Below are 18,845 nucleotides of genomic sequence, written 5' to 3'. Positions count from 1 at the left end.
TAGCAAATCTAGATCTATATAGGATAATAGATCTAGTTCTATCTAATAATATTATTAAAAAGGGTAGTTTTGTGGTATTTACTTTAATGTTATAACCAAAAATATTTATAAAAATGTGCTGCTAAATTTATTTTTCACTTGGACCAACAGATTTAATTGACTTTATAAGATGGTGACTCACTTTAAAAATTAACTTATATAAATTGATTTGTAGTAATAACAGACATTAATTCTAAATAAATTAAATAACAAAGAATAATAATTATAACTGATTTAATAATGTAGATAAATATTTTTGTTTAATGCGATAATTCCTTTTTAAAGGCAACTTGGTTTTGGCTGCATTTCCGGCATGTAAAAAAAAGTAGTTCCGACATTAAGGAAAATGTCGGATGCCCCGCTTATCGTCCAATAGTAATTTATGCTATGATTGGAAATGACGCCTTGGACTTAACTGGTTATAATTATGAGGCATATGGTTGGAGCCATGTTACTTAAATTCTATTTTTCTTGTAAATCTATTTAGTACAGTGAGTTTTGTTCGTCAATTTTAATACCAGATTATAAATGTTTTTGAAATTATTATTATCTAAAATCTAGATCTAAGTAAAGTAAAATTGGTCAGGCAGGCCAATGCAAAGCCAAATCACAAAAGGTTCCAACAAGCCAAAATTGAAATAAACAAGCGAAAACAATATAAGAAATTTCATTATATTAGATATCTATATTTAGATATCTAAGATATAGATCTATAGTCTTGAAAAAGGACTAATATTGTAATTTTCTGTTAATTCTGGATCTAGATCTATGTCCTATGATTATGATCTACTGAGTCTATTCTTAATTCTACTGATCTAGAATCTAGATCTACAATCTACTATCTAATCTAGTCAATCTAGCTAGAATCTAGAGTCTAGAATTAGAATCTAGAAATCTAGATTGTAGTAGATTACCTCCCTAGACTGCCTAGAGTAGACCTAAGACTAAGACATTCTTTCTAAAGTAAAATTATTGTTTAAGTAAAAAAAAAGTTTAGTTTAGTCAGTTTAGATCTAGATACTCACTGTATTTTTTAAAAATTTGCCTTTATTTTGTTGATTATGGCGAAACTAGTCCATTCCTATGCCTATTACTATTGTAATTGTTCCTCTACAAACAAAAGTGACGTTATTATACTCTATACCAATGCACTTTGAATCGAAGTAAAAAAAATTGTCTTCAGGTGTAAGTCAGTGATAACTGAAACTAAATATCATAATATGTCTAATCTAAACTATAAAGAAATGGACTTGGCAGAAAACAGATTGAGCTCTCAACATTCTGAACTACTTTTGGGACCAATTTTTTGACCAATTTTAAATTGGGTTTTATGGACATATTATATTTATATCATTTTTGATGCACAAGAATAGAGGAATTTAAAAAAGATAAAATGAGAAGCAGCAGACAATTATTTCACATGAAAAAAGGCCAAACACACTTACTCCTTATAATGGCAAATCCATCATTCACAGTAGGTATGTCCAAAAATCCATGAATTTCACAAATTCACAGTATTATTAACTATTAACAGAAAAGTGTGTCACAAAGTAAAGTATATATATAGAACATTAAAAAAAAATAAAAAATAAAAACTAGTTTCTTAAAACATTTATGCCTATTAATTGAGCCTCCCCAGCAGGGGCAGACTGGGTATCATGTGTTAATCTAGTCATGTATGTTGATCTGTGACTTAAAATATGCTAAATCATTGGTTTTCCTGGCTGACATAAAAGATAAGAGAAAACAGAACTGTTAGAGAGGCACTTACTTAATGTGAAAAGCTCTTGCTTCCTCCTAGTACATTCTCAAAAACGCAATTTGTATATGAATATACCATACCCATTATTTAAAATATAAATCTCCTTTCATTAAATATCGGATGTGACAGCACTATATATAAATTATTGTAATAATTTTCATCATTAATGACTTCATACTAAGCATAAGTTTGCCATTAATTATAATAGTATAAAAATTGATTTAGATCTAGATTTATTTTTTAATTAAATAATTTTTTTTGTAAGCCTTAAGTTTAGTATTTTTAGATCTATGTTATTAAAAATAAACAAAAAGAAACTTACTTTTTCTTTCCAAATCGAAGAAAGTAGAGCTTTATACCCATATTGAGCTGTAAATAAGTTGGATGGTTTGTAATTTCGCGGCTGTGTGTATGTGTTAAAGTTTCTAATTTCTAATAAGTATTGTTAAATAGCTAATTGTCGCGCCTATCTTTTTTTTTTTTTAAATTTTTTTTTTTGCTGCGTTATATCAATGTTTTCTAACCTAACCACTCTCATCCCTCTTTTTGGTTAAATTTCATTGAAACCATCAAAAGACGGGGGAGGGACAGCAAACAAAAAATGGGAGTGCCATCAAAGGCCCATGCGGACCAGCCAAACACAACCTCGAAGACATCAAAGCAGTCCATGCCGCTCGTGTATTGCAGAAAGTACGGTCTAACGTTTTGCAAATGATAATACATACAGTGTATAGTGTATTTTTTTTTGGATATTCTTGTTGAATTTCAAACAAAATTAATTGTAATAAGAATTTAAAAAAACAACAAGAAAACGTGTTCAGACCTTTGTGTCTTGCTGCTGTCGCTTTTTTTAAAGTTGTCTGCATTGACGTTTTTTTTTCAATGGTCGTGACCAGACCGACCCATTTGGTGTTGGCCCACCTGCATTTGCCCGTTTGCCCCTGCTCCCCAGACCCCACCCCTCCCGTAAAAAAAAGTTAGCAAATTATACCTAATAATCACCTTAAATAACAAAACCATCATCATTTTCAACATATTATATATCAGTTTTAATGCCCAAGACCAGTAGAATTAAAAAAAAATAAAATCATTAGCATCAGATAAGTATTTAACATTAAAAAATGAGGTCAAACACACTTACCCCTAGTACTGAAAAATCCATTACACACAGAAGATATATTCTATTAAGCCATGAATTTCACAAATCCACAAAATTATTAACAGAAAAATGTGTCACAAAGAAAAGTATACTTTTAGAAGATTTAAAAAAAAAATCTTATTATTAAATATTTTCTAATAAATAAGCCCCCTCACCTGCCCACCGTCCTAGTTAAAAAGTAGCATTTTTTTTTATCATCATGTTATTATTTATATATATATATATATTAGATTATAGATGTAATCTAAATTAGGATATTATTTATCAAAATACTTATAAGTATCAAGTAGATTTAGATCTACTAAATTTAACTAAATCTAGGGGTGGTATTACTATTACATAATCCTATTGTCAAGCTAGATTACATTTATAATTTATATGCATTGAATATCAGAAAGTGAACCTGTGTTAGATTTAGAATCTAGGTCTAGATCTTACAATTGTAGACTAGAATAGATGTAGATCTATATCTTGTGAATGTTGATCTTTGTATATTTTAGAAATTGTATTTTTATAATATATTGTTATGGCACGATTAGAAATTATAATAATAAATATAATATTAAAGCAGACTTATTACCTACAAAATTGATATTTTCAACTGAATTATGTATATATAGAAACTACAGTCAATAATTACCTTTGATAAAAATTACATTTAGATCTAGATTACTAGATCTAGACATAGCTTAATGCGGTCTGCGCACATATAGCATTGACAACATTTCTAAACTAGATAACTATAGAACTAAGACGGACAATAAAGCATTTAAGAGAACTATTTTAATATTAAAGATCTATTGGAAGCAAATGGTTCTATGTTAGAACTGATGAAAATGTATGTTGTATAGATTTCCCGGGAGAATGAACAAAAAATAAATTCATCAGATTCAAATGACCCTGATTTTCTGAGACGGACATCCTGGCAGACACTTAAAAAAACATGTTTTTGCTAAAAAAAAAAAAAAAAACCCAGTACTTTAAAAACCCCAAAATATCTAAAACATGTTTAAGGGACCTAAAAACGTGCTATTATATTGAAATCAGCAATATTTAATTTTTGGGAATATTCTTTTCTAGCCTTGTGCTAGGATGGACAAATTAGGTCACAACCCCAAGGTAATGTTTTTTTAAAATTTAAGACAAGATCAATACTTTTTCATTTTCTTGTGTAACAATATTTACAACATTCATTTTTAAGGGTAAATATGCTAAATTTACTTATAATAATATTTAAAAAATATGTTTCTTACCTTTTCAAAGAACACAAAGTTATTATTAAAGTTAAAAGTAAATTATGTTTGTCCTAATTTCTATACTTTGTAATACTCTCGAATGCACAACCTCATAATAAAAACGAATTTAAGACATCTATTGATATGACAGCTTACACAAACATTGCTCTACCCAAAACAACAAACAAATACATCACTGGTAGTAGCTTTACAGAAAAAATGAATGTTGAACTTCAAAATTGCATTTTTTGGTACAAATCTGTTTTCCGCCATTTACCTCTTGGGAAGAACGAAGTAGGTCACGGGTTTCAAACACTCCCTATTCAGCTTCGTAAAGAATCAAACATTATTTTAATTTTAAAAATATGTATCAAAGGGATATAACTCAAAGCCAAAAAATATTTAAATTATAATATTTTTTATTGTTATTTTTCAAAATAATGTAATGCAAACTATAGATAAATTATCTATGTGTGTTACTATGACAATGTGAATCAGCTATCCTGTAAAAATAGTAGACATAATTGCCTTAAACAGGACCTAATCATAGACAAAAAAGTGCTGCTTTCTGACTTTCAGTGCACCAAGAACAAAATTTAAAACTAGATTTACATTCTAATTGAAATATAGAGTAGATTAAAATCTACACTAGACCTATATCTAGAATAATCTAGAACAAGACTTGTTCAATGTCCTGTGAAGCACCACAAACAATGATAAAACAGTGAGGTTTACATCAACTTAGATTTTTAGTATTCTAAGTATTCTAGTTCAAATTTGAGAATAGGAAGCATAGAGTTTGTTGTATTTTAAAACTTTGGTTAGAATATTACTTATAACTACATCTCTGATATGATTCAACTTTTTTTCTACTCTGGTGTTTCAGGTGCAACAGTGAAAAAAATGTGGGACACCATGTCTATTTATGACTCCTTTTGATTACTATGTAGCCTTTTCCCAAGAAAATGCCACTATTTATGTACTAAGCAGTATCAGAGATACCATTAAGTAATTCCCATTACATTAATAACTTTGCATAAAAAAATGTAGTCCTTTTTGTGAAGCACGTTTGGGGTGCTTCATCTGGGACACCAAAACCTATTTTACTAATTATAAATATATAATATATAAATTTTTACAGTTTTTAGTAACAGAAAGACACTATGGAGCAGACTGCCTTTACTTTTTTTTACAATTGATAAAGGCTTAAAATTCCCAGGTGTTCAGTGTTACATCAAAAGATGCCATTTTGTGCACTATTTTACACTACTTCTACAATTTCACTATACACCTTTCGAGCTCAAAAATCACAATTTATACATTAACCATTTCTAAATGCAATGAAATAAAAACTGTGACATTTCAAATGGAATTTTTTGAGATATACACTTGTTAGTTAACCGATACCTTTTGGGCGCCAGTACTGGAGAAACACTCTCTCTCATTTTACATTGACCATTTCACACCCCCCCCCCCTTTTTTACAGTTGTTGACCTTGTACACACACACACACACCTTCATAGGCTATACCATCTATTTAGAAGCCAGAAATATAAAGTCTGCTTTAGTTGTTTTGCCATCAGGATTTAAAATAGCACTAAACCCTAACTTACTTGCATTCTTCTAAAAAAATATGGGAAACTCCGATGGTTTTTCAAATTTGCGTTATTGACATATTTAAATTCTAAGTAAAAAGTTGTAATGGTAAACATTTTACCATTTTTTATTTAAATGCTTAGAAACATTTATATTTAATAAATTAGACAGTAAATTCTTGACATCTCCAAAAAAACGGGGTTCTTTGATATTTTCTTTTTAGGTTAGCCATACGTCACTTCCCTCAACAATACTGAAAGGGAAACTAGATTTGACCAATCATATCGTTTCATTCTTACAGTAGCTGTTAGGCTTAGTGACGGCCTAGACATGCGCTATGGTACAGTTATATATAGATAGATAGATTTAAAAGTATTAGGACAACCAACTCAAGAAAAAAAGTAATATTTTCATCTAAGCCATTCCCTGTACCAAGAAGTAAAAAGATCGCAGGTCTGACTGATTGGAACAAACTGGTCAGTGTAAGGCTAGTCAAGACTATGTCAGTCATGACAAGACAACCAAGCGATAGTGTTTGTTTTGTGTTGAGTGGTCAGGGGAGAAGATACACACTGCTGTGGTTAGTCAAGCATGTAAATCTCCTTTAGCACGCATTTTTTTCTTTGCTTTCAAGATCTAGATCTAACTGCATAGACGAAGATATATTTCTTTTACGAGAATGTAAATGTTACTGTAATGGTTTTCCGTTATACACTAAGTCAATAGATTAAATTAATAGGTTTGTGTGACGTCACATAGAAACCCGGTGAAAGTCTGAGCGTTTTGACTGCGCAGGAAAATTATGTCAGAAAAATATCAATTACTAAATTATTTATTGCAAATAAAAACAAAATAATAATATATTCATTATCTGTAGATCAAAACACATCAAAAATTGTCAAAACCATCAGAGTTTCCCTTTAACTTGACGAACAAAAAAGTCATATTTTGGGAATTGTAAAAAAAAATGTAGCATGAGCATTACCAATATGTTCATCAGAATGCGTCAAAATAATATCTTGTTGATAATATAGTGACCTGTTTTACCCAATAGATACTTGTGTGAGCCACAAAGAAGCAACAGTTAAATTTCAGTCTTTAAAATTTTAGCAAATTTTTTGTTAGGCATAAAAAAGAAAGGAAGAAAATAAATTTCCTGTTGTTGTGGGTTGTCATTAGAAAAAAGCAATCTTTTGTGCATAGATTTAAATAGGTTCAATATTGCCTGTAAAACTTTATGAAAATGTATTGATGCAAATGGCGTGCCAGCCTTAATTTTGAAATTTGAGCCAAAATAGGACTTTCTCTGTATATATTAGTGAGTGTAAAATGGTAAGAATTTTTGCAAAATATAAACTCTGTAATGGACCAATGCCATTTTCAAAAAGCATGCAGAATACTTATTGACATCAACTATTGAAAACTACAATGAAGATAACAAAAATATTTTTACCAACATATTTATTTTTCCTTGCAGGTCTGACTAGTCATTGGTGAACTAAAAGAATACACCTTTCTTTTTGTTTTCAATTAACTTTCTAGTAGAGGTAAGTACAGTTACAGTTTTTTAAATAGAAGTTTAAAAAGATCAAATTAAAAGTAACAAATTTCAAGACTCATTCCAAGTGTAGCCATCATACCAACACACAACAAGAATAAGAATGTTAGCTAAAAACTTTGAAGTACTACTAATAGTAAATTATTTAACCTGATGAGTTATTATTGCTTTTGTATAGCATGTCATCAAGTTAACAGCACCAGATATAGTACTAGATTAACTATTAAAATAAAAAACCTTAGATAAATGCTTTTTAATGATAGAAAGACTAGCATTGGGACTAGAAGTAAAGAGACCTTTTTTTTTATAAATGGTTAGTTTGATACTTTATTTAAAAAAATTCTGTTTTAATTTTAAATGCTCTTGATTTAATGATTGATAGAAGTGTACTTATTTTAATAACCAGACATTTTTTAATGCTTTCTTATTGCAGTTTTACACGGTTACATTCAACACCTTTAATCTGTGAATCCTTTCCTTGTATTGTGGGGGGTTCAGTTTTGATTTCACACTCATGCCTCTCCTCTTGGCCAACATATTCCTTGCTGATGAAAATTGCATTTATCCTGCATTCAGAATACCCTTTTTAATTATTATCTGATATTTTAAACATGGACATTAAAACAATTTTATTTTTCTTCAGAAAAACTAATGAATGGCAGAGAGAAATTGTATTCCTGTTGTTGGTAGGGAGTGATGGAGACAAGGCCTGCTAATGAAAGAAACGGAGATGGCAACATGAATGCTATTACTATGGGCTCAGTGGGCATGGCCTTACCTGTAACATCTGGAATAGATCATTCAATTAACGCAGCCATAAGTTCAGGAACTGTGACTGGGACCATTTCAGTGCCGTGCAGTGCAGGTAATGGTGGCCAACATCATCAAAGTATACAGACTCAACCACAACATATTCACATCCCTGGTGCAACCATGTCTATCGGTAGCTTAGCAGTTGCTATGGGGCTGTCTGGAACAAACTCGGACCCTAACAATTTGACTTTTACCAGTAATGCTTTAGCTAACTTAAGTGCCAGGATGAGTATGAGCTCTGTTGCTGGAACCAATGCTGCTGGCCTGATGGCTTCAGGAAACAGTCTGGTTGCTTTCCCGGGAAACACTCCACTGAATCTCGTTCCTGGCGTTGGTATGAATATTCCCGGTGGTGGGGGTGTCAGCATCATGGATGGTAGCGGTCTCAGCATGGCAGTTGCTGGCAGTCTGGCCATGCAAGCGGCATCCAATGTGAATGTTGTGGGGGTGCAGACCTCCAACATAAGTAACTCCAATAGCCTGAGCTCACAGCAGCAAGGCATGCTTCAGAACAGTGTTCATATTAGCGCCAGCGGAAGCAGCGTTGGGATGATGAGCAGTGGCGGAGTCTCTAGTAGTCATTCAGCTAACTGTTGTGGTGGCTGCAGAACTAGGGTGACAGTCAAGGATCAGTCATCACAGACAGATTTATCAACAGTTATACAGGTATTATAATGTTCAATTACTGGTATACTTAAAGGCTGTTTGGACTCGAAGACAAGCTGTTCATTGTTTTTATGATTGAATTGACTGAATGATAGGATTCTCTTAGTACACATTTAAAACAAAATATAAGGGATAATTGGCAATTAAAATTAAAACTTGAAAAAAAAACATCAACTGTGTACAGAGTTTGTCTGATGTGGAAGATCTGCTACAGTTTTTAAAATACAAAAATAAAATTATCTAGATACAAGGTTTAAAAAAATTAACTTTAAAAAAAGGAGGTTTCAAAATATATTTTAATTTAAATAAAAATGTTACGAAATGCCAGATGTTTAGATGCCAACAGTAAAAATATATACTGTAATACCTACAAAAAGTGTTTTGGTGATATGAAGTAATTTGATAAATGTATTCTGTTTTGCAATTTTTCTTTTTAAAAAAAATTAAAGCATTATATTTTTATTGCTTTGAACTAGTAAAAAAAAATGTTTACCTATCTTGTATAAAAATGTCATGTAATAAAATTATTGATAATGAAATAGTCGGTTTAGATTCCTCACAGTATTTTTATTAATCAGTTGAATCAATACATAAAGTATTAGGGCCTCCTTTCTAAAAGCATTTTATAACCAAACCAAAAATCAACTTCTGATCCTTATATTTTACCAATGCTTAGTATAAAAATTAAATTATATTATTAGAACTCAATTTTTAGGATGGGCAAACAATATTCTTTTGTTCCTTTTGTAGGTAAAAGCAGAAGAGAGGTTGGCTCGAAGTGGTCTGATGCCCGGAGCTCGTCTCATATCTCACAGTGCTGGCTCAACGGTGAGCCATGCTACTCCCAATAGTCACCATGGTCCAAACTACCCATGCAGTTGTGACTTTTGTGGAAGAATGTTTGCTAAGAAAGAATACCTCCGCAGACACGTTAGAATTCACACAGGAGAAAGGCCATACAAATGTGTCATTTGTGGCCATAGTTTCCGGCGCAGGTAGGTTAAATTAATTAATTGCTAGTTTCCCATGAACATTGGTGGAAAAAAAAGCCATTTTATATAAATGAATCAAGCGAGCTATAATAAATTTGAGTTGGTAATTTTGCTGACCTCGTACTTAATGTCAACTGTTGACCTTAGATTTAGGTGAATGTTATATGCCCCATGGACCACCTAGGCATCTTAGCTTATTCAAGTCATTAAACATATGCTTAGAACAGTCCACCTGTATGTATTATTGTCATATTAATAAGTACTGTTTTATTGACATCTTAAATCAATGGTCATTATTGCTATTGTTTTGTCTGCTCTTGCTTGTATGAGTGAGCTTTTATGATGTGAATATTTTCATTAATTCTTCTATAATATTGTTACTTAATTGTAGCTTAGTAAATTTTCATGTTTCAAAAATGTCAATACACTTTTTTTTGTACATCCCTGTAATGATAAGATGGGCTCTAATTTCCTAACTATGGGTGTTAATCAAAAGCAGTACAAAATATCATCCTTTCTTGTGTTTGTTTAAAGCATAAATTTGTTAACATTTGTTGACAGTCTAGAAATTTAAAAATTGAAAAGGCAAAGGTGTTGGCTATGTAGCAGTAGAATTTGATATTTTTCATTAGGGCACACACTTTAAAAAAAAAAATTAATGTAAAATACTAAAAAGCATGTAAAAACTATCTTGCTGTTGATTTTATTCAGAAGTTTAATTGTTGATGTTGTATGTTCTTTAACCACACCACTGGTTCTCACTGAATCATGTCTAGTTTTGAAGAAACTTGATTGGTTCCTGACTTCCCTCTGCAGTACACACTCACACACATTTTTGCCTCATTTTTCAGCCATCACCTTCGTTGTCATGAGTTGACTCACACAGGCACCAAACCCTACACATGTGGCATCTGTGGCAAGGCTTTCAATCTGAGGTTTGTGTCCCGCAGGGTTGCATGTTTTGTGGTCTACTCTCCGGTTGGAATTCATAAATACTTATCTAAAAATGAAACATTATATAACCTGAGTTTTTTTTTAAATATTATTTTTGCATTAATGATAGGATTTGAAGAAGAAAAAAAAAGGAATTCAGTATTTTGTATATAGTTACTTAATGAAAAAAATATTCGTTGCTAGAAACTAGATTTAATGTCTCTCTATATAAAGTATCTAGAATTGTTATGAAAAAAAATGTTAAAGAAAGGTTTGTGACTTGCAGTTTATACATTGTGTTAAAAATCTTTTAATCACTTTTTTTAATGCCCTAAAAATTTTTTTACATTGTTGAAAACTACTAAAGCTGCTACAACAATTATAATTTTTGGAATGATTTTGTCAGAATAGTTGCATGTAACCCTGCAAGCACAAACCTGGGACTGAGTCTTGTTTTTGTGTAATTTGTTTGTATGTATGCCATTTTGTGAATCCATCCACGCTGGCCTTACCAGTCACCAGGCACATGTTACACCATTAATATTTTGTGTAATTAATTGATGGTAGTAATTTTAAGACAATTCTTTTTAAGATCTAGTGCTCACATTTTGATTTAGTGTGGAGTGTAAAATACATATCTATACATACATTTTCATATAAATATCCTTTGTCATAGCGTGTTCAATCTAAGATCGCAGTGTTATTCAATCAAAGATCGCAGTGTTAAATTTTATTAGTTATTGTTTTACTTAAACTTGATTTTTTTTTCTCCAACCCTCCAACCAGGGTATACAAATACTTGAAGATATTACATATTTCAATTTTTCATGATTTTTTTTTTTAAAACATTGGCCAACATACATACTAAGAATTTTTATAGATTTGTCATGGGAAGCAATTGGTTTTTGCGTCTCTATAAAAGTATCATGAAGCTGTTTCTAACAAATAATTTCATTGTCTTATATTTGCAGCCATCATCTACGGCGCCATGAGATGACTCACACTGGAGAGAAACCCTATGCCTGCACAGAGTGTGGTAAAGCCTTCACCCGCAAGCAACACCTGGATCGCCATTACAAGACTCACACAGGCGAGTACCACCGCACCTTCAAGTGTCCGTTCTGTGAGAAGATGTTCTTCCGCGCTCATCACCGAGACAAGCACATGAAACGACATGGTGAGGGTGAGGATTTGTGCACCAATCAACACCCATAACCCACTCACTTTGTTCTCTTCATGGACTGTTTGTTTCGTGGTGTCTCTTTTCAGTTTTTTTATATCTATATATATTATAAATATATTTTTGTTTGTCATTTTTCCCTGATTTTCTGTCAGAATAGTTATGGAGATCCAAATTTTTATTTGGTTCTAAAGAATTACAGCTCTTTATACCATGTCATTTGTTTTTAATGTATGTAATTAGATTTTTATATCTTTTTATTAATAAGATTTAACCTTTTACAAAATTAAAGCTAAGTTTGACCAAAATTATTTTTTGTTGGGCTGTGTGCTCATTTCCATTGTGGGTACACATGTCTGATATGGCTAGAAAGAATATTTGGTATTAATCTCCTAAAAGAATAAAAATTAGCTTTGTTTGAGTATATTAATAGAACAAAAGTAGTTAGGGGTACATGTAAATAATAATCATTTATGAAAGATACATGGAAACACACTTCTTTAATAAATATTTAGAAGGAGGTATTCATTTGTATGCAAAGATCAATGTTCTCTACTACATCTTGCAGTTCTGACTACACCAGATTTGACAGCTGCCACTTTTTCTCCTGTCAACAACATGAACCTATCCATCAGGGCTGATGGCACCTTGAGGGCAGATGGACTTACAGCATCTCCTATTAGCGTAGCAAGCAAGGATGAATCACACAGGCGAGTTTCGATTAAATTATAGGTTAATAGTTAGATATGTATTTAATTAAGGGTGAGCAAGCTCTTTTACATTTTTTTATGTTTAACAAAAGAGGTTCTCTCTATAAATTCCAAATCTTTGAATACAGTTTTGTGTTTTATTCAAAAGAGCCATGCACATGCAATTAATAATAAAATCAACATTTGATAGAAGTACAATCAAATTTAATAAGTAAATAGTAATGATTTAATTGGCTCACACAATTTCTTATTTGGTTAAAAAATTTAGATAGTTTTGTTGGTGTTGACTAGTTACATAAATATGTTGAATTTTATTTAATGTCAAATTATTTGACTAGTTGATCTGAGACATTTTAACTAAAGAGGACATTTAAACAATACTATCACCAATTGAACTAAGGGTCTTCGCAAACCTCTAATAGGTTATTTCTGCAGATAAATAGTCTAAGTTTGAATTTTTAAAAATTGGATCATGCCATGTGTTATAGTGTTAAAAATTCATATTTTTAGAAAATTAAAATGTTAGTACAGAATGTAAACAAATAACCAAATGAAGGTTATATAGTATGAATTTTTAGCAGCAAAAATAAAAATTATATTTATTAGTGTGGCAAATATTTTATTGTAGTTTGATTCTTTCAGTTCAGAGGACTATCTTACTTCTGATGAAGAAGGTAAACTTGCCAATCCAAACAAGCCAAAAGAAGGAAGTAAAAAGAGAAAAGGGACATCTCCAATGAGACTTAGGTTTCCCTATGACTACAATGCCAAAGATGGCCATGAGGGCATGAAGATACCCAACATGGATATGGGTGGGATGAAGAACATGACATTTCCACTTCCACATGGTGCTGCTGGCCCAAGCCATGGGTTGCCTGCTCAGAGCAACACTATTTTAACAACTCCGACAAGAGGGCGTCCTCGTGGAAGCAAAAATAGAGGGGGTGCTTCAGGCCGTGGCAAAAAGAAAGAGAGGGCACTGCTGATGAGCCAGCTGGGATTGGAGATGAAGACAGAGCGGATGGAGGGAGACAGAGATGGGTATGGAGGGTTGAAGAAAGAAGAAGAAATGGGCAGTGGTGGCGTGTATGCTGGGAAGACCATCCCTAACATTCCTCAACAGTTTGTGTCTGAGTCTGTGGTGGTCAGACACCCCTTACAGGTGGGGAGCCCTCATGGCATGGGGCAGCAGCTAGGGCACGATAAAGGTATGGTAGGAAAGCAAGAAGGTTCAACACCAGGCCCTGTGCCTACTTCGACCCCTACACCCACACCTGATGGAAGGGGACAGTTGCAGTGGCAGCAGCAGCAACAGGTGGGAATGAATCAGTCTGGCGGAGGAAATACTGGTGAGTACATGGCCAACATGAATCGACAACTACACACACCTACCTCAGGTGCTGGCGCCAGCAATGTTGGTTCTGGTGATGTTCAGCAGACCATGCATTACAAACCAGGCACTCCTGATCAAGCACTTCATCATGCTTGGGCTGGAGGTAACTGGCCACGATTGACCTTAACCTCTGAACCTATACCTAACTCATATAACCAGGTGGATGCGTCACGATTTATGAACATCTACAGTGCATCAAAAGTAATGGAAATGCGAATGGCTGATCTGCGCAATCCACAAGGTTTCGACGGAGGCCAGTGGAACAATCAAGGACGTCGTGATCAGGGACAGGATAAAGGAGATAACAGAATATATACCATGCATCAGTGAGTCCATTGTCACTGTAAGCAATAGCATCACTAAACTTAAGCACAACTCCTGCCACAAATTTAATGTGACCATAGGAAGCAAAACTTTCGAGTGACAGCTAAATAAACATTGCTTTAATGAGTAGGAGATACCCTCTCTTGATACACTGTTTAGGGCAGGGACATCCCCCCCTCAATACTAGGGCAGATAAGCCGCCCTCTCTCTCTCTGTGCACTGAGATGTTTATGTCTTCCGACAGCTGCTGCCCTTAGATCTGAGCAATTAATGATCTTTATATTCTTTCTACAGCTTCCCTAAATGGGGAGAGATACACAAAACATAAACAATAGAAAGCGAAACTAAACTAGTGGATTAAAGCAAAAGAGATATGCTGGCAACAAAACCATATCAAATCTAGAAAGCTGTGTGTTGTCACCTTGTTCATACATTTCTAAAACATGCTTTATTGTCAGATGTTATATTTCATATAGGCACATGGTAAACTGAATCTCTGAAGAGGTAGGTGCACTGGAAGAGAGGTGAAGACTTGGAAAATATATATGCATATGCTGTTAGTGAGGCGAACAAAACTTGTATTCTTCATAATGGCAATTTGGTGGGACCTACACTGTTGTGTACAGTTCACTCCAGTGAACTAGGTGGATGTATACTTTTGAAATGTTCATTATTTAAGAGATGGTGTAAACTGAGTAGGCTTTTCCTTTTCCTCTTTCCTTACCCCTCTTCTACTATTCCTCTTTCAAAAACATAGGCCCTACATTTTTTTAACACTATTACAAGTAATTTTTAAATAGTAAATTAAAAACAATATCTGTGAAACTGAACCCATGTACATTTGTCTTATCCTTGTAACAGGCAGGAACATAAAAGATAATTTTTCCCCACTAACTTTTTTTTGTTATCATATATACATAGCCATTATATATATATATATACAGTCATTTAATGCATAGTTAATTTAAACATGTTTTTGTAAACAGTTTTTTGATGACCTGGTGTTTTCTCACTAATTTCCTTGTTAATCTGCTCATCAGAAAGTATGCTGTGCTGGTGTAATATAAAGATTGATTCTTTTTTTTTTTTTTTTAATATGCCTTTTTAAACATGATAATTATGTGACCTTTTTTTTTATGGCAAACCTGTTAGATGGAGAAAAAAAAAGGGGGGGAGGAGGTTATCAATGGTGCAGCTGAAAGTGTCCAATGCACTCCCTTACTAATAGGAAACTATCATTGAGTCAAATGTAAGCCTTTTATGTTACTGTCCCTGACTTGCAAGAATAGATTGGGGCTGTCTCTTAATATATTATTACCCAGTACTGTCCGGGGGTGGGGGCATTTCCAAATATCCAAGGTTAGTCATTTACTGTGTTTTATACTTATTACTTAAAGCATAAACCTGGGGCTTGTGCTAATCTCATAGTGTCTTTTTAACCTTTGACCACAGTAAACTCCACCCATATTTTGGACTAGAATAAAAAGTTTTTCCTTTAAAAAAATGATATTTGACTAATTATTCCTTTTTTGATTAGGACCTTATACCCTGAAAAAAAAAATAGGTTAATATAAACAATTGAGAAAAATAGATTAATTTTCCAGAATAGTTCTTGAGTTGTGTTCTGTTAGTAATTTGTATTTGGATGAATGAACATTGAATTTTGCTCTGAAGTAATTAACTTTATGGATAACTTATGTGAATGAATTCATAATGGTACACAATAAACCAAAGTTTTAATCTAATGTCTGAATTATTTTTTAAAGTTATATATTTATATATATTTACCTTCAGATTACATTGGCAATTGTAGGCCTACTTTTTTTTTTTTTCAGATCAATACATTATTTTAAATAATTTCTATATTTGGTTGACAATCATCAGAAATAAAGGGTTGGCAAGTAGAAATGTACCTATTAAGTTTTGTGAATACTTGTTTATAAGATTATTGTATTTTAAAGAAAAGTGTATGCAATTGATTTGGTTTTCATTTGTACAAGATACCAGTGTCCCATGTCTTCCTTCCCTTGTGCAGTTTTAGTTTGTTGTAGCTCTACACTTTGTTGCAGTAACATGTAAGGCTGATGTTGTGATCTAAGCCTGTGTCTTTTAGGTCCTATTACATTATTTAAGAATCAGCAGGAGAAACCAATAAAATTTATTTCATGTAGCATGACTTGTACAATACTGGTTTTATATTTAACTACTTTGCTGTTAGATTTCACTTGAGTTTCGATTTGTAAAATTTCTGTTGCTAGAAGACTCATTTGATGCTGTTTTTTTGTTTTTTTAAATATATAAATAATAGTTCAAATTTCAATGCTCTTTGTTGGTCAGAAACAACTAGCATCCTGCAGGCTTATAAATAACAAGTGAACATAACTAAGCAGTTGTTTTCCATTGTACCAAAATATAAGAGAAATAACTGATATTAATGATAATGCATATTTTAACATTGTTTATGCCATTTAAATTTTAGGAGGCAAGAAAAATGTCTTATAAATACATGCTAAATAATTGGGGGGGGTTCAACTCAGGGTTGCATATATTTGATTGTCATGGTCTAGTACATGTTGAATTTTTGGTTCTTGTCTATTACATCATTTGTTAAATACTGTTAATAGAAGAAAAAAAAAATAAAGTAAAGCAAATTCCAATTTGAATCAAGCAGAAAGATACATTTGATTAAAAAACGGTCATAAATATTTTGAGGCTTTTATTTCACTTTGTGAATTCTCTGCAATATAGAAAGTAATAAAAAACAAATATTTGAAAGTTATTTTTTTTTCCAGTTTTTATCAAGTGTTTTGTGATAAAGCTCTCTAAGTAATGTCATTGATGTGTTTCAGTTTTTGTTAGCAAGGTTGTGATGTTCATAGTTTGTGGGCAAATACACAGATTTGTTTTCTGTTCTCATTCATTTGTAAGACATTTGTCTACTGGTCTATAGAGTAAAGCATTGAATTCCCTGTGGTATTGGAATGGAACCTGTAACTGTAAAATAAGGGAGGGAGCATCCTGAACATGTCTGCTTCTGTTTGATAACCATTTATAACCTAGCTTGATTGACAGGCTATTCATTTTGCTGTCAAGTAGCATTGAGCTTGAGCAGAAGTTTGATGTGGTATGCAGACCGATGTGTTCTCCATAGTGTACATACTATGCATTGTGAATGCTCGAGAGACCTATTTGATACCCAATCTGATATTTGTTATAGAAGACACTATTCTCATTACCAACTACTATATTTTAAGCATATGATATGTCGGTGGGAACATACATTGTTTTGAAATGTTTTAAAAGGATAATTGTTATAGATTTGTTAAAAGCTGCTTTGTTTCTTTCACTTCAGCTATAATCATTGCTGAATACAATAACTGAGTTTTACAGAACAAAAAAATTGGTTTGGACTATATTCATATATGCCAGTTTCTATAGATTTGATTATAATATACATTTGTTGTTCCTCCTATTATTTCATTTATAGCATAGGTTGACTTGTATTTTAAAGTAACAAATTGGTAGACACTACATTATGGATTTTGTAAGATTTCTGTTTCTCTCTACTTAGATTAGCCAAGGTTAGGACCTAAAAAGACAGTTATCTTACCACTTAGGTTCAATGGTACATGTCACTTAGATTAGGACCTAAAAAGACAATTATCTGACCACTTCGGTTCAATGGTACATGTCACTTAGATTAGGATCTAAAAAGACAATTATCTACATGTCACTTAGATTAGGACCTAAAAAGACAATTATCTGACCACTTGGGTTCAATGGCACATTTCACTTAGATAGCTAAGGTTAGGACCTAAAAAGACATCTGATACATTTTGTATTGGCAGCATTGAATATGCTGGTGTAATACTGTATATAAGTAATACTATGTTCGATATAATAATTATATATACATATAAGTAAATATATATAATATATATTATCATATAAAATGATTTAAAATACCTTCTTGTTGATTTGAAAACTACATTTTATATTCTCATATTTGAGCAACTTATGAATGAATTGTATATTATTAGTGTGACGTTTTAATTTTTCCTTCCTAATTTGGTATTTCATTGTAACCTTTAAATTTCTATACAAATAATTTCATCTTTTACAAATAACTGTTTGTCCTTGCACTTTGTCCAGTTGTTTGGTTTGTACAGTGTACAAGGTTTTAGAGTGACAGAATGGTAGGCATCAGTATGTACAGTCTACAATCCTAGAATATATTTTTTGTTTGTTTTGTGATTTGTTTGTCATGCCATTGTATTATACAGAACATTTACATATACAATAAAACATTTTTTTTTCAAACTTTTTTTTTTGGCTCGTGTTGGTTTAAGTTTTAGAATTCTGTTGACATTAATGTAGACCCAGAATTAGCTAGGACAGAAGTGTATATTTACATAATTATTGTTCATAATGCTTTTTGGTATCAATACAAAATAAAATGACAGGCCTAGTTTCAACTATCATTTC

At 32.2% G+C, this 18,845-nt stretch overlaps 1 protein-coding gene across 7 annotated transcripts; it reads left to right on the top strand.

The window, feature by feature from the left end:
• The first annotated feature begins 369 nt into the window (after positions 1 to 369).
• LOC106056320 (uncharacterized) lies at positions 370 to 18,685 on the top strand. 7 transcript variants are annotated; one of them, XM_013213012.2, is made up of 8 exons: positions 370 to 478; positions 7,269 to 7,338; positions 7,993 to 8,828; positions 9,579 to 9,823; positions 10,672 to 10,755; positions 11,725 to 11,936; positions 12,502 to 12,643; positions 13,286 to 18,685. In XM_013213012.2, exons 3-8 carry the CDS (start codon positions 8,046 to 8,048, stop codon positions 14,364 to 14,366), a joined length of 2,547 nt encoding a protein of 848 aa, XP_013068466.2. In that variant the 5' UTR covers positions 370 to 478; positions 7,269 to 7,338; positions 7,993 to 8,045; the 3' UTR covers positions 14,367 to 18,685. The 7 variants fall into 7 exon arrangements, with proteins under 7 accessions (XP_013068466.2, XP_013068469.2, XP_013068467.2 ...); XM_013213015.2 differs by having other exon boundaries at positions 370 to 530; positions 11,725 to 11,843; XM_013213013.2 differs by having other exon boundaries at positions 370 to 530; positions 11,725 to 11,930.
• The last annotated feature ends 160 nt before the right edge of the window (positions 18,686 to 18,845 follow it).

Source organism: Biomphalaria glabrata, chromosome 17 (assembly GCF_947242115.1).
Source record: "Biomphalaria glabrata chromosome 17, xgBioGlab47.1, whole genome shotgun sequence".
NCBI classification, from domain to species: Eukaryota; Metazoa; Mollusca; class Gastropoda; family Planorbidae; genus Biomphalaria; species Biomphalaria glabrata.
Note: the sequence above shows the minus strand (reverse complement) of the source record. Positions and strands in the feature narration are given on the sequence as shown.